General features: G+C 45.4%; 1 protein-coding gene across 1 annotated transcript in view; it reads right to left on the reverse strand.

Annotated features, from left to right (window-relative positions):
- The window catches only part of rasa4 (RAS p21 protein activator 4), a 264,778-nt gene extending 250,202 nt beyond the window's left edge, over positions 1-14,576 (reverse strand). The window contains exon 1 of the mRNA XM_073053736.1: positions 14,336-14,576. Coding sequence (XP_072909837.1) covers positions 14,336-14,400 — 65 coding nt within the window. The 5' untranslated portion in view covers positions 14,401-14,576. The remainder of the gene's footprint in view (positions 1-14,335) is intronic.
- Positions 14,577-19,847: the final 5,271 nt, after the last annotated feature.

Here is a 19,847-nt window from a genome sequence, read left to right on the forward strand (position 1 = left end):
CACAGCAAATTCCTAACACACGTAAATGTATAGGGTAATCCTACTTCACTGAGGTCCAAATAACAGTGATTTACTTAAGAGTACAGCTTTCTAGTGCAACATGAGCCATCTGTTCAGATGGTCAATCAAGTGTCAAGATTGTACTGAGGTTATTAGGTGGGAAGAAAACTCAGAAGCCTCTAGATGTAGCACAGGAGCTGTTGCCTTGGTTACTAATGTTATTACTGAGAGGTACCCTTGATGTAATTCTGGCTTTATGCAGATAAAGTCTAATGCCACACAGAAAAGTAATTGGGCACATAACTGAACATCAGCTATCTCTCACCGTGTTTTCTGCTGTGGATATTCATTTTCTCATCAATTATAATTCAAAGTCAAGATTGTCAGGGACACAGTCGGTCTCAGCAGTTTCAGGCGAAAGTGGTGCCTCCCCATAACATTTGACATGGACTAAATCACTTTGTTTCAATTTTAAATTTTAATGAACAGTCTCCAAGCTACAATTCCCAGTTGTGCACGGTACAAATCGGCCGAGTTCTTGCTTCTCAGGTCAAAGTTCACAAACTCAGGGCCTAGAACACCTCACTGCTGTTCTCAAGGGAAACAGATGTCAGAAATGTTCTCTCTCTCAGGTGAGGTCACCATATGTTTGAATCAACGCATGGTTACCAACGCCACAAAATAAACATGAAACAAAAGGAGATCAATGTACTAGAAGCAGGCCGAAGGAAATCCGCCAGGCTTATTCCTGGGATGAGTGGGTTGTGCTATCAAGAGAGATTAGATAGTTTGGGTTTGTTTACCTTGGAGTTTAGTAGGACAAGCAATGATTTATTTAAAACAATCAAAATTCTAAAGGGGCTTAACAGGATAGATGTTGAGATGTTTTCTACCAGTGGGAAAGTCACAAGCAAGGAGACACAGTTACAACAAAAGGGGCCATTTGTTTAAAACTGAGGTCTATAGAAATTTTGTCTCTCAGAGGATGGCGAATCTCTGGAATTCTCTAGACTGAAAGGTGGTGGAGGCTAAGTCAGCAGGAAAGTACAAGGTGATGGATAAGTATCTGCAAGATCGAGGAACTGAATGCCACGGGGAACTGGCACAGAAGAGGTGTTGAGGCCAATGTGGGTCAGCCATGATCACATTTAATGATGGATAGGATACTCCTGCTCTTATAAAATATATTCCAAACCAGAAAAAAAGCTTGCTTTTACAGATCACTTTTCATGGTGTAGACATTGTTATATTGTAGGTAGCAAAGCAAGTAAGATAGACACAATGAGGTTCCACAACATCGAAGTGTTAATGGGAAAGTCATCCACTCAAGGGATGTTCAGCTGCTTCGTCAATGTCATTCTGTCCAACATAGGGTCAGAAGTCAAGATGTTCCAAAATGACTGCACAATGTTCGTTTCAAGTCAAGTCGTCACTTCTTATTGCCATTTTGACCATAACTGCTGGTACAGTACACAGTAAAAACTAGACAACATTTTTCAGGACCATGGTGCTACATGAAACAATACAAAAACTACACTGAACTATGTGAAAACAACACAGGAAAAAAAACTACACTAGACTACAGACCTACCCAGAAGTGCACAAAACAGTGCAGACATTACAATAAATAATAGACAAGACAATAGGCAGTGTAGAGGGCAGAAAGTTGGTCCCTCAAACATTGAGACAGAACAAACACACATAAAATGCTGGAGGAACCCAGCAGGTCAGGCAGCATCTATGGAAATGAATAAATAGTTGACATTTTGGGCTGAGACGCTTCTTCAGGACTGGAAAGGAAGAGGAAGGACTCCAGAATGAAAAGGTTGGAGGAGGAGAAGGAGGCTAGCTAGGAGGTGATATGAGAAGCCAGATGGGTGGGAAAGGTCAAGGGCTGGAAAAGATGGAGTCTGATAGGAGAGGAGTGTGGACCATAGGAGAAAGGGAAGGAGGAGGGGACGCAGGGCAAAGTGATAGGCAGGTCAGAAGAGGTGGAAGGCCAGAGTGGGGAATGGAAGGAGAGGGAAGGGGAGGGAATGTTTTTTTAAACCGGAAGGAGAAATCAATATTAATGCCATCAGATTGGAGGCTACCCAGACAGTATATAAGATATTGCTCCTGCACCCTCAGGGTGGCCTAATCTTGGCACAAGAGGAGCCATGGATCAGCATGTTGGAATGGGAATAAGAATCAGAATTAAAATATTTGGCCACTGGGAAGTTCCACTTTTGGCAGATGAAGCAGAGGTGCTCGATGAAGCTGTCCCCCAATTTACGACAGTTTTCACCAGTGTAGAGGAGGGTGCATCAGGAGCACTGGACACAATTCAGAGCAGATTCGCAGGTGAAGTGTTGCCTCACCTGGGAAGACTGTTTGGGGCCCTGACTGGAGGTCAGGGAAGAGGTGAATGGGCAGGTGTAGCACTTAAGCCATTTGCAGGGATAAGCGCCAGGAGGGAGATTAATGGGGGGGGGGGGGGGAACGAATGGACAAAAGAATCATGGAGGGAGCATTCCCTGTGGAAGGGGTGGGGGGGGGGAAGCAAAGATATGCTCAGTGGTAGGATCTCTTTGGAGATGGTGAAAATTGGGGGATGAAAAGCTTGCAGATCCTGGAATCTGGAGCAAAAAAAAGTTAACCAAATGGCTGGAGTAACTCAGTGGGCCAAGTTGCATCGGCGGGGGTCAAAGGGGTAGTGGACATTTTCGTCATGACCTTACACAAGACCTGAGAGTTTGGAGGGAAGATTGCCAGTGTAAATCAGTACGAAGAGGGGTGAGCCAGAGCTGATAGGTAGTGACAGATAAGTAAGCAACTGTGAGTGGATGAAGCCAGGTGGAGGGAGGGGGTCAGAATATAGCACCAGAGGTTGAAAGGTGATAAAGGACTCTAGCTGATGCGCATGTAGAACCAGGACCGGGAAGCAATGGGTGATGGGCAGATGGAAATGGGAGAGGTGACCAAAGAGAGAGAAAACTGGGGTGCATCAGTAGAGTGGGAAAGGGAGAGAGGGGGAATGGGTGATTTAAAACAGGAAAATTCAATGTTCGTACCATTGAATTCCTCCTGTATGTCGGTGACACCAAGTGTAGACTGGGCGGTTTTGCAGAAATCCACAATGACCATTTTAAGCTTCAGGTTGCATGTTATTTCAACTCCCTTTCTCACTCCCTCACCGCCTCCTGCCTTGAGCCTTCTCCGCTACCATGGTGAGGCCAAACACTAACTAGAAAGACAACACCTCCTATTCTGCCCTGATACCCTACAACTCAATGGCATAAACATTAAATTTTCCACATTCAGGTAGCCCATTCCCCCTCTGTTCCCTCATCTCGTTCTACCTATCACCATCCACCCTATGGCTCTGCCCTCCCCTCTCTATTACCCTCCTTCTGCCCATTGTTCTCCCCCACTTATCTGTTTCCACCCATCACCACCATCATCTGTCTCTTAATTCCCCCTTCCCCCATATAGCTCCATCTGTCCATCATCCCTCAGACACCCGGTTCCACCTATCACCTAGCAGCCCCTGTCTTACCCCTCCCACTTAGCTCCCTACACCAGCTGTCTTCATTCCATGCACTCACTGCTGATGCAGGGATACAATTCAAACATCAACAATACCTTTGGCTCCACAGATGCTGCTGGACACACAGAGTTCCTTCAGCAGCGTGTGTTTTACTTATCCCCTCAGATACGGAAGAAGTCTGTACCAGAATACATCAGTATCTAGACAATGCTTGAACGAATGGGTACGAGGCACATCACAGAAAGTCCGTGCCATGCTAGTCTGCGACAAGTGGAACTTTCAGAAAGGGAAAAAAACTTGGGGAAAATTAAAAAAAAGATGTTGGCTTCCTGAAAGACAGAACAGATACTGCTGGAAACACTCAGCAGCTCAGATAACATCTGTGGAAAGAGAAACAGTTAACATCCTACTTCACTGGCAGAGGAAATACTTTTCACTTGGGCAAGTGCAGTTCTAGCAACACTAGAGAAACAACCTCAGCCCATCTAACAATATCCATTCTCTCCGCCAACAGCATGCTCTAAATTTGTGATGTACCACCTTCAAAATGTACTGCAACTTGAACCACAAGGGCAATGTCAGCAAGTTATGGGAATGTAATTAACCACATTCCTCTCCAGGGTTTTAGAATGTGTTCCTGTTACTTCAACCCTGCTGAGATTAAATCATGAAACTCCTTCTGAACATTACCATATTTCTGTACGTTTACCACATGAGCAACAGCAGTTTAAGAATGCAGTTTATTACTGTTCTCTCAAGGACAGTTACAAATTGGCAATTATTGATGACATTCCATCCCACGAATTGAACAAAAAGTGAACTAAAAGTAGGAAAAATAACTTACAAGTCTCTTTTGTACGTGATCACAAATGAAAATATCAGCTACTACATACAACTAGTGGCTTGTGGAAAGAGTAAACCACAGCTAGCAGAAGTACAAGTCTCTGGGCACATCGCTTACAGGAAATGCTGACTTACAAAATCCATCCACTACCTACTTTACAATGTAACTGCTTCTCTTCATGGCTTTTATATATCATCCTTGTGAAATATTATGGACTGAACACGCAGTTCAAGAGGGAGAGAAGCCGGGACATTTTCCCCCTTTAATGTGCAATAACTTTGTTAGACACAACAACCTCATATGTCCCCTTTTCTCAAGCACGGACGGCGCAAGCTCCCGCAAGGTGTAAGCAGAAAATTTCAATAAAAATAGCAGAGAATCCCTCAATCATTACTAAACTCTAGAAAATCTCCAGTGTCTCCACGTCCTTCTTCGTCACGTCCAAAACATCCAGGGATTACATCCCAAATGTGGCTCTTGTACTCCAACAGCTGCAGCCACCAGAGATGAATGTGTCATTCTTTTCAGCTTCCAGAGACCTTCTATTCCTCATCTACCTCAGTACAAAAGGGTTATGATCAGAAGAGTTTTCAGCTGACTAAGCCCAATGTTCCAATAACAAGGAAAAGTTTTAATTTCACTCTCTCACTCCATCTCCTTACCTCCCTCTGGTGCTCCTCCCCCTTCCTTTTCTTCCACAGCCTTCTGCCCTCTCCTATCAGATTCTCCCTTCTCCAGCCCTTCATCTCTTTCACCAATCCACTTCCCAGCCCTTCATTTCCCCAAGTTTCACCTATCACCTACCACCTTGTACTTCTTCCTCTGCTCCCCCCCCCCCTACCTTACTCTGACTTCTCATCTCTTTCTTCCAGACCTGAACAAGGGTCTCGGCTTGAAATGTTGACTTCTACTTTTTTCCAAAGATGCTGCCTGGTCTACCGAGTTCCTCCAGCATTTTGTGTGTATTCTATTGATGGCAAAGACTTTAAAAAAAAATAATTATACAATCATATAGCACAGAAACATGCCCTTCGATCCACTGTCCAAGCCAGCTATCAACTACCCCTTTATATTAATCGCATTTCAATCTCCTTATGGGAAAGAAGACCATTGAACCCATGGTGACTCTCAGAGCAATCTCATTCCCCATTTATATCTCTGCAATCTACTCTATCATCCATGATCCTTAACACCCCATGGTAGTACACTAGGGTTACAGAAGCCAATTAAACTAACAACTACTTTAGAATCTGAGAGAACACCCATAATATGATCACAGGGCAAAGTTCAAAGTTCATTTAATATCAGAGTATGTATCCAGTACACAACCTGAAATTTGTCCTCTTCACAGGCATCCACAAAACAAAGAATCCCCACAGAACAATAGAAACATCAAAGCCCTGAAGCCCCCCTCCCTTTGCACAAGCAGCAGCAAAAACGTCAACCCCCCCCCTCCACCCCACCTGTGGCAGCAGGAGCACTGACCCCCTCCTCCCCACCCCACCGTGCGAGCAGCAGCCCAAGTACCAAAGAGCCATTGATCCAGAGTCCATCAAACGACAGTCCACAACCCAGTGCAAATACAATACCCAAGGCAAGGATTGAACCCATGTCAGTGAAGCTGGGAGTAAGCAGCATCACCTGCCGCTCCACGTTCTAACTTGTCCCAGTATTTGTACTGACATTGAATTCTCAGTGGAATTACAAAAATGTGCAGAAAAGGGCCATTTGGTCAAATTGCGTCTATGCCTGACAAAGAGACGTTGAGCCTCCACCCACACCTCAGCTCTCAATCCATAACTTTGTCAGTTAGGGTACATCAAATGCTAATTTTCCTTCAATGTAACAAATGTTTCGACTTCAGCTACTCTTTCTAGAGGCAAAACTCCAAACCCCTACACCCAAAGGTGGAAAAAGACCTTCCAGCACCTTAAACTTTATAAAAGGGATAGGGTTCCCTTAGTCCTTACCTACCACCCCATGAACCTCCGCACCCAACACATCACTCTCCACAACTTCCATCATCGCCAACAGGCACATCCTTCCCTCACCCCTCCTCCCTCCCACTTCACATTCCACAGAAATTGCTTGTGTGACTTCCTTGTCCACTCATCCCTCCCCATTGATCTCCTGGCACTTATCCCTGCAAACCATACTAAGTGCTAAACTTGCCCCCTACACCTCCTTCCTCACCACCATTCAGTTGAGCTGACACTTCCAGTGCTCCTGGTGCAGCCTCTTTTACATCAGGGAGACCCAGGGCAAATAGGGGAACTACTTTGTCAAGCAGCTTCCTTCTGTCTGTCACAACCAGGATCTCTTGGTGGACACCCGTATGGGTCCCAGTTATACCTGCCTTTTTGTTGGCTTTGTGGAACAGTCCACGTTCCAAGTCTATACCGGTATCCGTCCCCCTCTTTTCCTTCGCTACATCGACGACTGCATTGGCGCTGCCTCCTGCACACATGCTGAGCTTGTCGACTTCATTAACTTTGCCCCCAACTTTCACCCTGCCCTCAAATTTACCTGGTCCATTTCCAACACCTCCCTCCCCTTTCTTGATCTTTCTGTCTCCATCTCTGGAGATGGCCTATCTACTGATATCTACTATAAGCCTACAGACTCTCACAGCTACCTGGACTATTCCTCTTCCCACCCTTTCTCTTGCAAAAAGGCTATCCCCTTCTCACAATTCCTCCGTCTCCGCCGCATCTGCTCTCAGGATGAGGCTTTTCATTCCAGGACGAAGGAGATGTCTTCCTTTTTTAAACAAAGGAGGTTCCCTTCGTCCACCATCAACTCTGCTCTCAAACGCATCTCTCCCATTTCCCGCACATCTGCCCTCACCCCATCCACCCACCACCCCACTCGGGATAGGGTTCCCCTTGTCCTTACCTACCACCCCACCAGCCTCCAGGTCCAACGTATAATTCTCCGTAACTTACGCCACCTCCAACGGGATCCCACTACCAAGCACATTTTTCCCTCCCCCCCCTTTCTGCTTTCCGCAGGGATCGCTCCCTACACGACTCCCTTGTTCACTCGTCCCCCCATCCCTTCCCACCGATCTCCCTCCTGGCACTTATCGTTGTAAATGGAACAAGTGCTACACCTGCCCTTACACTTCCTTCCTCACCACCATTCAGGGTCCCAGACAGTCCTTCCAGGTGAGGCGACAATTCACCTGTGAGTCGGCTGGTGTGGTATACTGCTCCCGGTGTGGCCTTTTATATATTGGTGAGACCCGACGCAGACTGGGAGACCGGTTCGCTGTACACCTACGCTTGGTCCTCCAGAAAAAGCAGGATCTCCCAGTGGCCACACATTTTAATTCCACGTCCCATTCCCATTCTGATATGTCTATCCATGCCTCCTCTACTGTCAAAATGAATCCAAACTCAGGTTAGAGGAACAACACCTTATATACCAGCTGGGTAGCCTCCAACCTGATGGCACGAACATTGACTTCTCTAACTTCCGTTAATGCCCCTCCTCCCCTTCTTACCCCATCTCTGACATATTTAGTTGTTTGCCCATTCTCCATCTCCCTCTGGTGCTCCCCCCCCCTTTCTTTCACCTGAGGCCTCCCGTCCCATGATCCTTTCCCTTCTCCAGCTCTGTATCACTTTTGCCAATCACCTTTCCAGCTCTTAGCTTCATTCCACCCCCTCTGGTCTTCTCCTATCATTTCGCATTTCCCCCTCACCCCACTACTTTCAAATCTCTTACTATCTTTCCTTTCGGTTAGTCCTGACGAAGGGTCTCGGCCCAAAACGTCGACAGCGCTTCTCCCAATAGGTGCTGCCTGGCCTGCTGTGTTCCACCAGCATTTTGTGTGTGTTGTTTGAATTTCCAGCATCTGTAGATTTCCTCGTGTTTTCTCTTGGTGGACAGTTCAATTCCAATTCCCATTCCCATACCAACATGTCTGTCTATGGCCTCCTCTAATACTGCAATGATGCCAGATACAGGCTGGAGGAACAACACCTCATATTCCTCTTGGTAGTCTCCAGCCTGATGACATGAACATTGATTTCCCTAATTTTCGGTAACCACACACTTCTGTTTCACACACATCCCCCCTCAATAACCTTCTCCTCCCTCGCCCTCGTGACCTGCCCATTACCTACTTCAGGTTCTCCACTTCCTTCTCTTTGGATCCAGTGAGGTTTACAACCCTCACCAAATAAATATTCCTTCCTCTTCAGCCCTTTACCTCTTCCACCTATCATTTACTATCCTCCCACATCATTCCCTTTCATCCCCCCTCCCCCATCCACCTACCCTCCCCCTTCACTCGGACTCACCTATCACCTGCCAGGTGGAGCTCCTCCACCTCCTCCTCTCCCCACCCCCCACCATTTAATTCTAGCTTCTGCCCCCTTCTTTTCCAGTCCTGATGAATGGTCTCAGCCCAAAATGTTGAATATTCAGTTTCCTCCGTAGATGCTGCCTGGCCTGCTGAGTTCCTGAGCATTTTGTTCACGTGATGCTTCTAACAATTACGTTAAATCTTTACATACCCTCCAGTTATTTGTGTATCTACTCAGGAAATATAAATAAGAAAAATCAGTGCACTTTTCTGGGAATCACAGTTTCATACAACATACATAAATTCCCATGCCTCCATCCAGGCACACTCCCCAAAGGAGAAAAACAGCCCAGCTAACTGTTCAACAAGGCTGGAGTTCTCCAGCCTGGGAATATGGGAATGAATTTCCCCATGTCCTGTCTTGTTCCAGCATATCTTTCCTGCCATGCCCAAATTACCTGCAGTACTTCAGATACATTGCAATCCTAGCATGACCTTCCTGCTTTGTTCTATGTTTTAACCATAATTGCACCTGTATCAACTCCCTTCAAGGACCTTACATAGCTCAGGACGGCCACTTTTTGGTCACTAACTCTGCTGAAATTATTTCACATTGATAATCTTATCGGACCTTCCTGTGCATAAACTGACTAATTGTATCACCCACAAGACGAGACATCAGTTGATAACTACCCAGACTGGATTTGCTCATGTTTGTGTGAATAGGAAAAGCTATGCAATTCATATAGAGGCCAGGGGTGTAACTGGTGGCTGGAGGTGCAGCTGCTTCTAAAGCATAGACTGTCATGACTAATACAACTTGTAAAATCTGAAACGATCCAGGACAAGCCACTGAGTTGGTTTCCCTCACCTATTGCAGTAAGATAAGGAGCACCAGGATTCAGACCCCGAGATGAAGAAATGGCATGTTTCCAACTCAAAATAATGTGCAAATTAAGAGGGAAACTTTCATCTTGTGGAATTTCTGTAGGTTTGCAGCCTTATCTTTTGGCATGGAGGGAATGACAGCTCGGCTGAAATGATTAATTGCGGTAGTAGGAGAGCAATTCTCTATTTATTTGATGTGTGTTTAGAGGGAGGGAGTGAAAAGAACATTTAAACTAACAAATGGGACCTTGCACTTCACAAGCAAGTGCCTCCTGCTAATGCTGTTGAAGACACCTTCAATGACTTTGGTGATGATTGAGAGCTGATTGACAAGAGGCATTGTGACACTTCTATCAAGAGGCAATAATCTGCTCAGTATTGCAAAATATAAACTTCATTAGGACCAGTTAACTACAGATCGCATTGCAGCCTTTCCTCAAGCGTGAACCAAAGAGCTTAACTCCAGAACTGTGGGTGCCTGCCTTTGGCATGAAGGCAGGGTTTAATTGATCATGGCATTGAAGAGCACTGATAAAGCTGAAGTCAATGGACATCCAGGAGAAAACACTCCAATGGCTTAAGCAGCCAAATTTTACATGAAGAAAAAAGGCTGTAGTTGTTCCAACATCAGGATATCATTGCTTCATTCCTTTGAATAGAAAATCATACAAAAATAAGTGGATTTGGCCCATGGATAAAGCCCTCACAAACATTGAGCATATCTACATAAAATGTTGTTGCAGAAAAGCAGCATCCATCATCAGGGGCCCCTCACCACCCAGGCCATGCTCTCTTCTCTCTGCTGCCATCAGGTAGAAGGCACAAGAGTCTCAGGACTCGCACCATCAAGTTCAAGAACAGTTATAACTCCTCAACCATCAGGATCTTGAATAAGAAGGGATAACTACACTCACTTGCCTCATCATCAGGACGTTCCCACAACCAGAGATCTCATTTTAAGAACTCATCATGAGATATCATTATCTCATGTTCTCATTATTTATTGCTATTTATTTATATTTGCATTTGCACAGTTTGTTGTCTTCTGCACTTTGGTTGATCTTTCATTGATCCTGTTTTAGCTGCTATTCTATAGATTTGCAGATCCACAGGAAAATGAATCTCAGGTTTGTATATGGTGACATATATGTACTTTGATATCATGAGTTGCTCAGTGTGATGTCCTAGGCACAACCCCCTTCGGCTGCTTTTCATTCTATCACAAGTGGAGATGTTTACTGATGATTACCTGTTAGAATTCTTTGAGGAGATTACAAGTAGGAGAGATAAAAGGGATGTAATGGAGGTTGTAGATTTGGACTTTCAGAAGACCTTTGACAAGGTGCCACACATGAGGCTGCTTATCAAGTTAAGAGCCCATAGTATGACAGGAAAGCTACTGACATGGTTAGACTAATGGCTGATTGGTAGAAGGCAGTGTGAGGGAATAAGAGGATTCTTTTCCAGTTGGCTGCCAATGACTAGTGGTGTTCTGCAAGGGTCGGTGTTGGAACAGCTTCTTTTTATGCTGTATGTCAATGATTAAGATGATGGAATAGATGGCTTTGTTGCCAAGTTTGCAGATGATACGAAGATTGGTGGAGGTGCAGGTAGTGTTGAAGAAACAGGAAGACTGCAGAATGATTTAGACAGATTAGGAGAATGGGCAAAAAAGTGACAAATTAAATACAATGTTGGAAATTGCACTTCGGTAGAAGAAATGAATGTGCGGACTATTTTCTAAATGGGGAGAAAATCCAAAAATCTGAGATGCAAAGGGACTTGGGAGTCCTTCTGCAGAGCACCCTAAAAATTAGCTTGCGGGCTGAGTCAGTGATGAGGAAGGCAAATGCAATTTTAACATTCATTTCAAGAGGTCTAAAATGCAAGAGCAGGGATCTGATGTTAAGACTTTATAAGGCACTGGTGAGGTCTCACCTTGAGAATTGTGAACAGTTTTGGGCTCCCCATCAAAGAAAAGATGTGCTGGCATTGGAGAGGGTTCAGAGGAGGTTCACAAGGATGATTCCGGGAATGAAACAATTATCATACGAGGAAAGTTTGATGGCTCTGGGTCTTTGCTCACTGGAAATTAGAAGGATGAGGGGGGAGCTCATTGAAACCTTTTGAATGTTGTAAGGGCTCAACAGAGTAGATGTGGAAAGGATGTTTCTCATGGTGGGGGGACTCTAGGACAAGAAGGCACAACCTCAGGATAGAGGGGCATCCATTTAAAAGAAAGGTGTGGAGCGATTTCTTTAGTCAGAGGGTGGTGAACTTGTGGAATTTGTTGCCGCAGGCGGGTGTGGACGCCAGGTTGCTGAGTGTATTTAAGGCAGAGTTTGATAGGTTCGCGATTGAAAATGGATTCAAAGGTTACGGGGATAAGACCGGGGAGTGGAGCTGAGGAGTGGGAAAAAAGATTCGGCCATTATTGATTGGCAGAGCAGACTCAATGGGCCAATGACCTAATTCTGCACCTATGGCTTATGGTCTATTACAAGAGTTAATTCTAGTCGCAATCAGGTGAGCCAGTTCACATCTGCATTGCACAAAACCTGGACTACATTCAGTACAGACTGATAACAGGAAATGAACTGCAGGCAACAGCAACAAGAGAGGGTCTAACCCTTTACCTTTGCCATTCATTGTAATTCCCAACACACATCCCTCACCATCAATTTGCTGGGGATCAACATTGACCAGAAACTCAACTGCATCTCCTACACAAGCATCGTAACTACAAGAGCAGGCCAGGGGCTGGACATCCATCACCGCCTGATACCCCAAAGCCTTTCCAACTGAAACACCAGTCAGGAGTGTAATGGAATCTTCTTCTTTAAATTAACGCAGCTCCGACTGCTTTGTGCTGGCACCACCCCCAGACAAAGGAGCCATTTGATTAACATAGAAATCTACAGCACATTACAGGCCCTTCGGCCCACAATGTTCTGCTGACCATGTAACTGACTCTAGAGACTGCCTAGAATTTCCCTAGTGCATAGCCCTCTGTTTTTCTAAGCTCCATGTACCTACCTAAAAGGCTCTTAAAAGACCCTATTGTATCCGCTTCCACCTCTGCCGCTGGCAGTGCATCCCACACACCCATCAGTGTTCCATCCATCACTTAAACACTCATTAACCCCCCCCCCCACCCCCATATAGTGCAGCATGTACCCTCAACACAATATATTGCAAATACTCACCTTGGCTATTCTGACCATATTCTACTTCCAAGACCATAACTTCTACCACCTTCCTTACTAGGGAATATATATCTCCAGTTCTTTAACATTGGCGTTGAGTTTAAAATCCAAGAACTCCCTCCTCAACAGCAACTCCACCAAAAGAACTGCCCTGGTTCGAAGAGGTAGCTCACCACCAAGTCATGAGAAATAGACAACGGATGTAGGCATTGCCAGTGGTATTTATATACAAAAAATATGTAAATGAAAAGAAATTATTTTATGCAGTTCAGCAGTGGGACCCACGGGGAATAGTAACAAATAAAGCAAAAAAGAAAAAAGCCTGCAGATGCTAGTTTTCTGAAAGAAAAACTGAACTTGCTGGAGATGCTCAGCAGGTCAGGCAGCATCTCTGGAGAGGGTAACAAGAATTACTGTTTCAGGCTAACAACTTTCTGACAGGACTGGGAACTGACTCAGAGCTGAAACCAGATGAAATCCAGGGCACTGTAGCCGGCTCTCCCAAAACGTTACCTTTGGTTCTCTCTACAGATGCGGCCGGACCTGCCAGTGTCTCCAGTGGTTCCAGGTTTTAGCGCGGAAAACGTGCACTCGTGAACGCGGAGGACGGGAGTTATGATTTAGTCACTGCAATGTGGTGATATAAGCACCCTTTAGCCTGAGCAGAACTTAATTATTTCATTAGCTGTGCTCCCAAAGAGCAGCATCTCCCTCCCCTCTGATGAATAGGTTTGGCCATCCATCCTCAAGTGGCAAAGCGACAAGGCAACGAGAGCGAGAAGGGATAGATGCTGAGGGGGGACGCTGGACAGAAGGCAGGGATGGAGGGATGAGGAAGAGAGAGAAAAATAACAAGGGAGGAGAGAGTGAAAAGACAAGAGAGAGAGAGACCTTAAAACCAGAGTCAGCATCCAAATGTAAGTTTAACGGATAATTATGAATGGCAGGAGCGAGTGAAAGCGGACGGGTGTGCGGGGATGGGGGAGAAATGTCCCGGGAGCAGAGAGCTGTGGGATAGGTAGTCGACCTGTGGCAGGTTCAAATCCTTGAAGATGGCCGGGGTCTGTGCCGGAGCTGCGACAACGTCTGGTTACAGTCTGACCCGAGGTAGCCGCCACTCTGCAGCGGGCGGCAACCACAGCCGAGCTCCGGGATCCCCTTCCGAGCTCGACTTACGGGGAGGGGGTCCCCGGGTGATGGAGGAGAGTGGAGGACCGCGGCTGAGAGTGGGGAGAGGGAGGTGTCGGCAGATGAGGGAGGAGGGAGAGGGGAGGTGAACCGCGGATGAGGGGATAGGAGGATGATGAAAACCGAGGCACACTGATGTACTGGAGTTAAATTCAACCTGGAGTAAATCTCAAATTCCGCCTCCTAAACTTCACTGCCGCTTTCTTCCAGCCACATCACACGCCCCTTCCCGTACACATGCAGACTTTTGAACAGAGGGGGCTGCACCGTACCGTGGGGCAGACCTCAACCTGCTGTCCACGGAGGCGACTGTCCTCTGTGCTGTGATGAAGGAAGGAACCCGGACCCACGAGCCACCTCATACTCACAGATCTTTCGCCGGTAGCTTCTTCCCTTCAATGACCCGCAGAAACAAGGAGCTGCGCTTGGCCATGTCGGGTCACTGACTTCCATAGGTTGGGAGTAAAAGTTGGTAGCGAGGCGGCAGCGGGCTCCGACTGTCTGCCTCCCCCTGGCAGCCCGAGCCTCTCCATGTGTCGGTCGGCCCTGCCGCTTTCATCCCGGCCTGGGCGGCGCCAGGGGGCAGCTGAGCGTTCTCTGATTGGCCGCGGCTTGAGAATTAAAACAGGAAGAAATGACAGGTCCCTAAAAAAGAGGCGTTAGTGTCACTAATCATTTACAGTTTAGTTGGAGACTTCCCCAATCGAGGCGGTTGATAGATTTTAAACAGGGCACTCTATCTTGGGATCAGACGAACCGCATTCAGTAGGACATGGGCTGAGGAAGCCATGTGAAATTGCCCCAGGACTGTCGAAATGATAAACGATAGCTCGCGTGTTCATCATTGAAGCGCTTCAGCCCAGAACAGAGGCTGCTCAGTCCTCAAGCGCATTCCCAGATGGGAGCGGCAGATTCCCGGGAATCGCGGGCAGGAGAGGGGAGATGTGGAAGTTCGGGTCTGGTCTGAGTAGACTCCGAGGTTGGGAAGGACCCGCTCTCGGGTCTCAATGTCCTGACACAGGCACCCGTGCTTTGAAAAATATCGCCGCCGGTTCTGGAAACCTGAAATCGGGACAGAAAATGCTGGAAACACTCAGTAGCTGTGGAAAGGGAACCAGTGAATGCTTCATTCAGCTCGATGAAGTGTCTTTGACCTAAGACTCCGTTTCCCTCACCGCTAAGTGTTTCGGGCATTTTCTGTTTCTATTTGAGATTTCTGTACATCTATTCATTTAGGAGCGGAAAACAGTTAAGTCCTTGAACACAGATGGGTACAGAGGGGGTGAGGTGTTGCCACATGGGGCAGAGACTAGGGAAGAAGTCAATATGACATAGATGTTCCAGGGAGCAGGAGTACGTGCAGAGGGACACAGTGAAGTTGGGGGCAGTCATTGCAAAGTCTCTGCGGGAAAGTACTGCACTGTAAGGTCCTCCTATGACTTCCCCACTCTGGCCTCTTCCCTCTTCTCACCTGCCTGTCATTTGCCCCGGTGCCCCTCTTCCTTCCCTTTCTCCTTTTGTCCAATCTCCTCCCCTATCAGATTCCTTCCTCTCCAGCCCCTTACCTTTCCCACCCTCCTGGCTTCACCTATCACCTTCCAGCCATCCCCCTTCCCCTTCCCCGCCTCTTTATTCCGGCACCTTCCTCCTTCCTTTCCAGTCCTGAGGAGGGGTCCAGGCCTGAAGTGTTCTGTGTGTGCATTTCTGTGGATGCTGCCCGCCTGCTGAGTTCTTCCAGCATTTTGTCTGTGTTGCTCTGTCCTATGTAACAGCCTCTCAAATGGAACATTGTTTAAAGAGGAAAGAGGAGAGGCATTATAAGGGAATGTGCTGGATTGATGGTACAATGAATGTAGAGAAAGATATGTACTGATTTTACTTTTTATAAGATAAATATAGTATATTTTGCACATATGTGCAATTACAAAGAAAACACGGCAGTGCTTCTACTTCCTTGGGAGTCTAAGGAGATTCGGCATGACATCTAAAACTTTCAAAAACTTCTACAGGTGTGTAGTGGAGAGTGTATTGACTGGCTGCACCACGGTCTGGTATGGAAACACCAATTCCTTGAATGGAAAATCCTACAAAAAATAGTGGATTCAGCCCAGTACATCATGGGTAAAATCCACCCAACCCATCTAGATGAAACGCTGTCGTAGGGAAGCAGCATCCATCATCAAAGATCACCACTACCCAGGCCACACTCATTTCTCACTCTGCCACCAGCTAGAAGGTACAAGAGCCTCAGGACTTGCACCAACAGGTTCAAGAACAGTTACGACCCCCCTCAACCATCAGGCTCTTGAATAAAAGGGGATAACTACACTCAATTTTGTTATCCATTGAGATGTTCCCACAACCAATGACCTCACTTCAAGGACTCTTTATCTTGTTATCTCATGTTCTCATTATTCATTGCTATTTATTTATATTTGCATTTGCACAGTTTGTTATCTTCTGCACTCTTGTTGATCTTTCATTGATCTTGTTATAGTTACTATTCTATAGATTTGGTGAGTATGCCTGTAGGGTTGTATATGGTGACATATATGTACTTCGATAATAAAATTTACTTTGACTTTGGGATAAGTTCTTGTTACAATCCTATCTAACTCCAGGCAGCATTTATGTCTGACTCGGAAGGTTATGGGTTCGCTTATCACCCCTGAGTATAAAGCCTGGGCTGACATTTTACCAGAGATGCAAGAGGCACAAGATGACATTTCAGAGCAGTGCAGAGAGAGTGCTGAGCTGACAGCAATGCTGTCATTCAGAAAAGACAATCAAGCGAGACATTCCTGTCTGGTGGTTGTAAAAGTGGCCTGTTTCTTTAAAAATATCATCTTTGTGCCAATAATATTAACCTGTTTTGGCTAATAAAATATAAAATGCTAAAAGCACTGCACAAGTCAGTTCTTATTTCAGATTTCCAGCGTCTACAGATTTTTTTGATTGTCAAATAGTTGTATAATAACTAGATCTGACGGGTCCTGGTGATTGATGGCTTTTTAACACACCAGAGTTACTCCAGTTATTTGCTCTACCTTTCAAAGGAACTATGGAACTAAACAGATGGTATTGTGTAAGAATTTTCTAAAGGTGCAGCAGTATATAGCCAACATCACTTAAACCAGATTTCCTTATCACAGTGGCAATCGTTTGTGAAACTAATTTTTGTGTAAGTTGGCTGCCAGTAGATGCACTTGAGAGGTAATTATTTAGCTGTGAGGTGCTGTGAGACTCTAAGGAGATGAATGAGACCTTATAATTATAATCCTCTTTGCCGTGACTGCTGCCAAAACCATACCCATCTAGATGCAAGTTCATTATGGAATTGGGGGTCTTGTTCATACCACTTCTCGCTAACACCTTCACTGACCAATCTTCTAAAAGATACTTAAATATTTAGATATTTGAAGTTCTGGTTCCTGTGGGACAGATTCCAAACAATGGGCAAATGAGTCTACATCATCAACGCGATGTATAGTACATGACCAGCATTGGTTATAAGCAATAAATGGGTCTTTCCAAAACTGGAGAGACTTTCAAACCTGGAGGGTGACAGGACAATGTTGGTAATATCACATATGAACTTCCAGACACTCCATAAGTGTATGGCGGAGACTGGCTGTATCACCATCCAGTATGAAGGCTTCAATGTACTCCAATGTCAATGTGGCTTTATGGTTGGTACGTTGTGTTTAACCAATCTTAGGGATTTTTAACACCGTAAGACCAAAAAATTTAGGAGCTGGATTAGGCCATTTGGCCCATCGAGTCTGCTGTGCTATTCCATTATGGCAGATTTATTATTCTTTTCCACCCCATTCTCCCACCTTCTCCCCATAACCTTTGATGCCATGATTAATCAAGAACTTATTAACCTCCACCTTAAATATACCCAATCACATAGCCTGCACAGCCGTCTTTGGCAAAGAATTCCACAGATTCACCACCATCTGGCTAAGTAATTTTTTTTCTCATCTCTGTTCTAAGTGGATGTCCCTCAATTCTGACACTATGTTTTTGGTCCTAGACTCCCCTGCAATAGGAAACATCCTCTCCTCATCCACTCTATCCAGACCTTTCAATATTCGATAGGTTTCAATGAGATCTATCCTCATTCTTCTAAACCCCAGCAAGTACAGGCCCGGAGCCATTAAACACTCCTCATATATCAAACAACTGGACTTGCTGTGTTGTTTAGAAGATATTTCACCACTCATCTGAGAAGCTTCTTCAGTTCTGATCCATGGTGGGTAGTTTTCCGGCTTGTAAACTCTGTGAGTTGTTTAAAGATATGGCAATCGCACAAGGGCCGTAGTGGTAATGAGAAGATCATTAGTCTGATCTTGTATGAATGGAGGTGGAATTGCTGTGGAGGTGCCGAGGTAGAGATGTTGGGACTACATTGCAAGTAGCTGATACGTGTTGTCGTATCCTACCCCTCTCTGTTCAGGGATGGGTTTTCCAGTTTGACAAAGGTGGCTACTTTATCCTCTCTTTCAAACCACCAGTCCTCCCTGTTCACAACCTGCGCATTGTTATCAACAAAGGAGTGTCTCTTGTCCTTTAGGTGTAGATATACAGCTGAGTAGTGAACTGAGGTGTTAGCCCTCCCATGCTGGGCCATCCGTTTGTTTTGTTTCACCGATATACAGATCTGTGCAGTTCTCATTGCATTGGACAGCATATACAATATTGCTCTGTTTATGTCTGGGTGTAGGATTCTTGGGGTGGACGAGTTTCTGTCTGAGTGTGTTTGTAGGTTTGAAAACACAGGGATTTGGTGTTTGTGGAAACTCCAGCTACATTTGGGATGACTATGCCCTTCTGTCTGCTTTTCTCCTTTCCTCTGTCTGTTGGGCTGATGTCCCTGCTGGTTTTTGTTGCTATCTTGATGAAGGCCCAGTCAGGGTAGCCGCAAGCTATCAAGGCTCTCAAATACTTGTGCTCCTTGTCTTTAGCTGTAATGTTGGTGTGCACAGTCTCGGCGCTGTGATGGTGTGTTCTACTAGCCCCTAACTTATGTTCTAATGATGGGAGTCAAACCGTAGGTACTGATCTGTGTGGGTTGGTTTCCTGTAAACTTCAATATCTAGATGTCAATTTTCTTTGATACGTACTGCACAGTCTAAAAAGTCCAGTCCATTGTTTTCAACCTTTTCTCGTATAAATTTAATGTTATTATCCATCCAGTTGATGTAATCTGTGAAGGCTTGCACCTCATGGATTTTGATGTTGACCCAGTTGTCATCTATATACCTAAACCAATGACTGGGTGATATTCCTTGGAAGGTGTTCAAGGCTGTCCATTCTACACCTTCCATGTATGTTGGCAAACCTCATGCGATTGCTATTCCTCTAAACAACTCACAAAGTTTATAAGCCAGAAAATGACCCACCATGGATCAGAACTGAAGACGCCTCTTGGATGAGTCTTCTAGACAACACAGCAGGTCCAGTTGCCTTGATTTACTACTGCTTGATATACAATGATCTGAATGATTGAGAACCTTCATAGACATACTCCTCATATGTTAACCCTATAATTCCTGGGATCGTTCTTGTCATGTTCCTCTGGATGCTCTCCAACGCCAACACATCTTTCTTAGATAAGGGCCCCAAAACTGCTCAGAATACCCCAAGTACAGTTTGAACAATGCCTTACAAAGCCTCAGCATTACATTATTGCTTTTGTATTCTTTTACATCTTATATATCTGAAAGAAACTTTTTGTATCCTCCTGTATACTATTGTCTAGCTTACCTTCAGATGTTATTTTTTCTCTCTTTATGAATTTTTTAGTTGCCTTTTGTTGGGAAGCTTACCAGGAAAGTTGAAGAAGGAAAATGAGTGGACATTAGCAAGGCAGGA

Source organism: Hemitrygon akajei, chromosome 8, assembly GCF_048418815.1.
Source record: "Hemitrygon akajei chromosome 8, sHemAka1.3, whole genome shotgun sequence".
Classification (NCBI taxonomy): Eukaryota; Metazoa; Chordata; class Chondrichthyes; order Myliobatiformes; family Dasyatidae; genus Hemitrygon; species Hemitrygon akajei.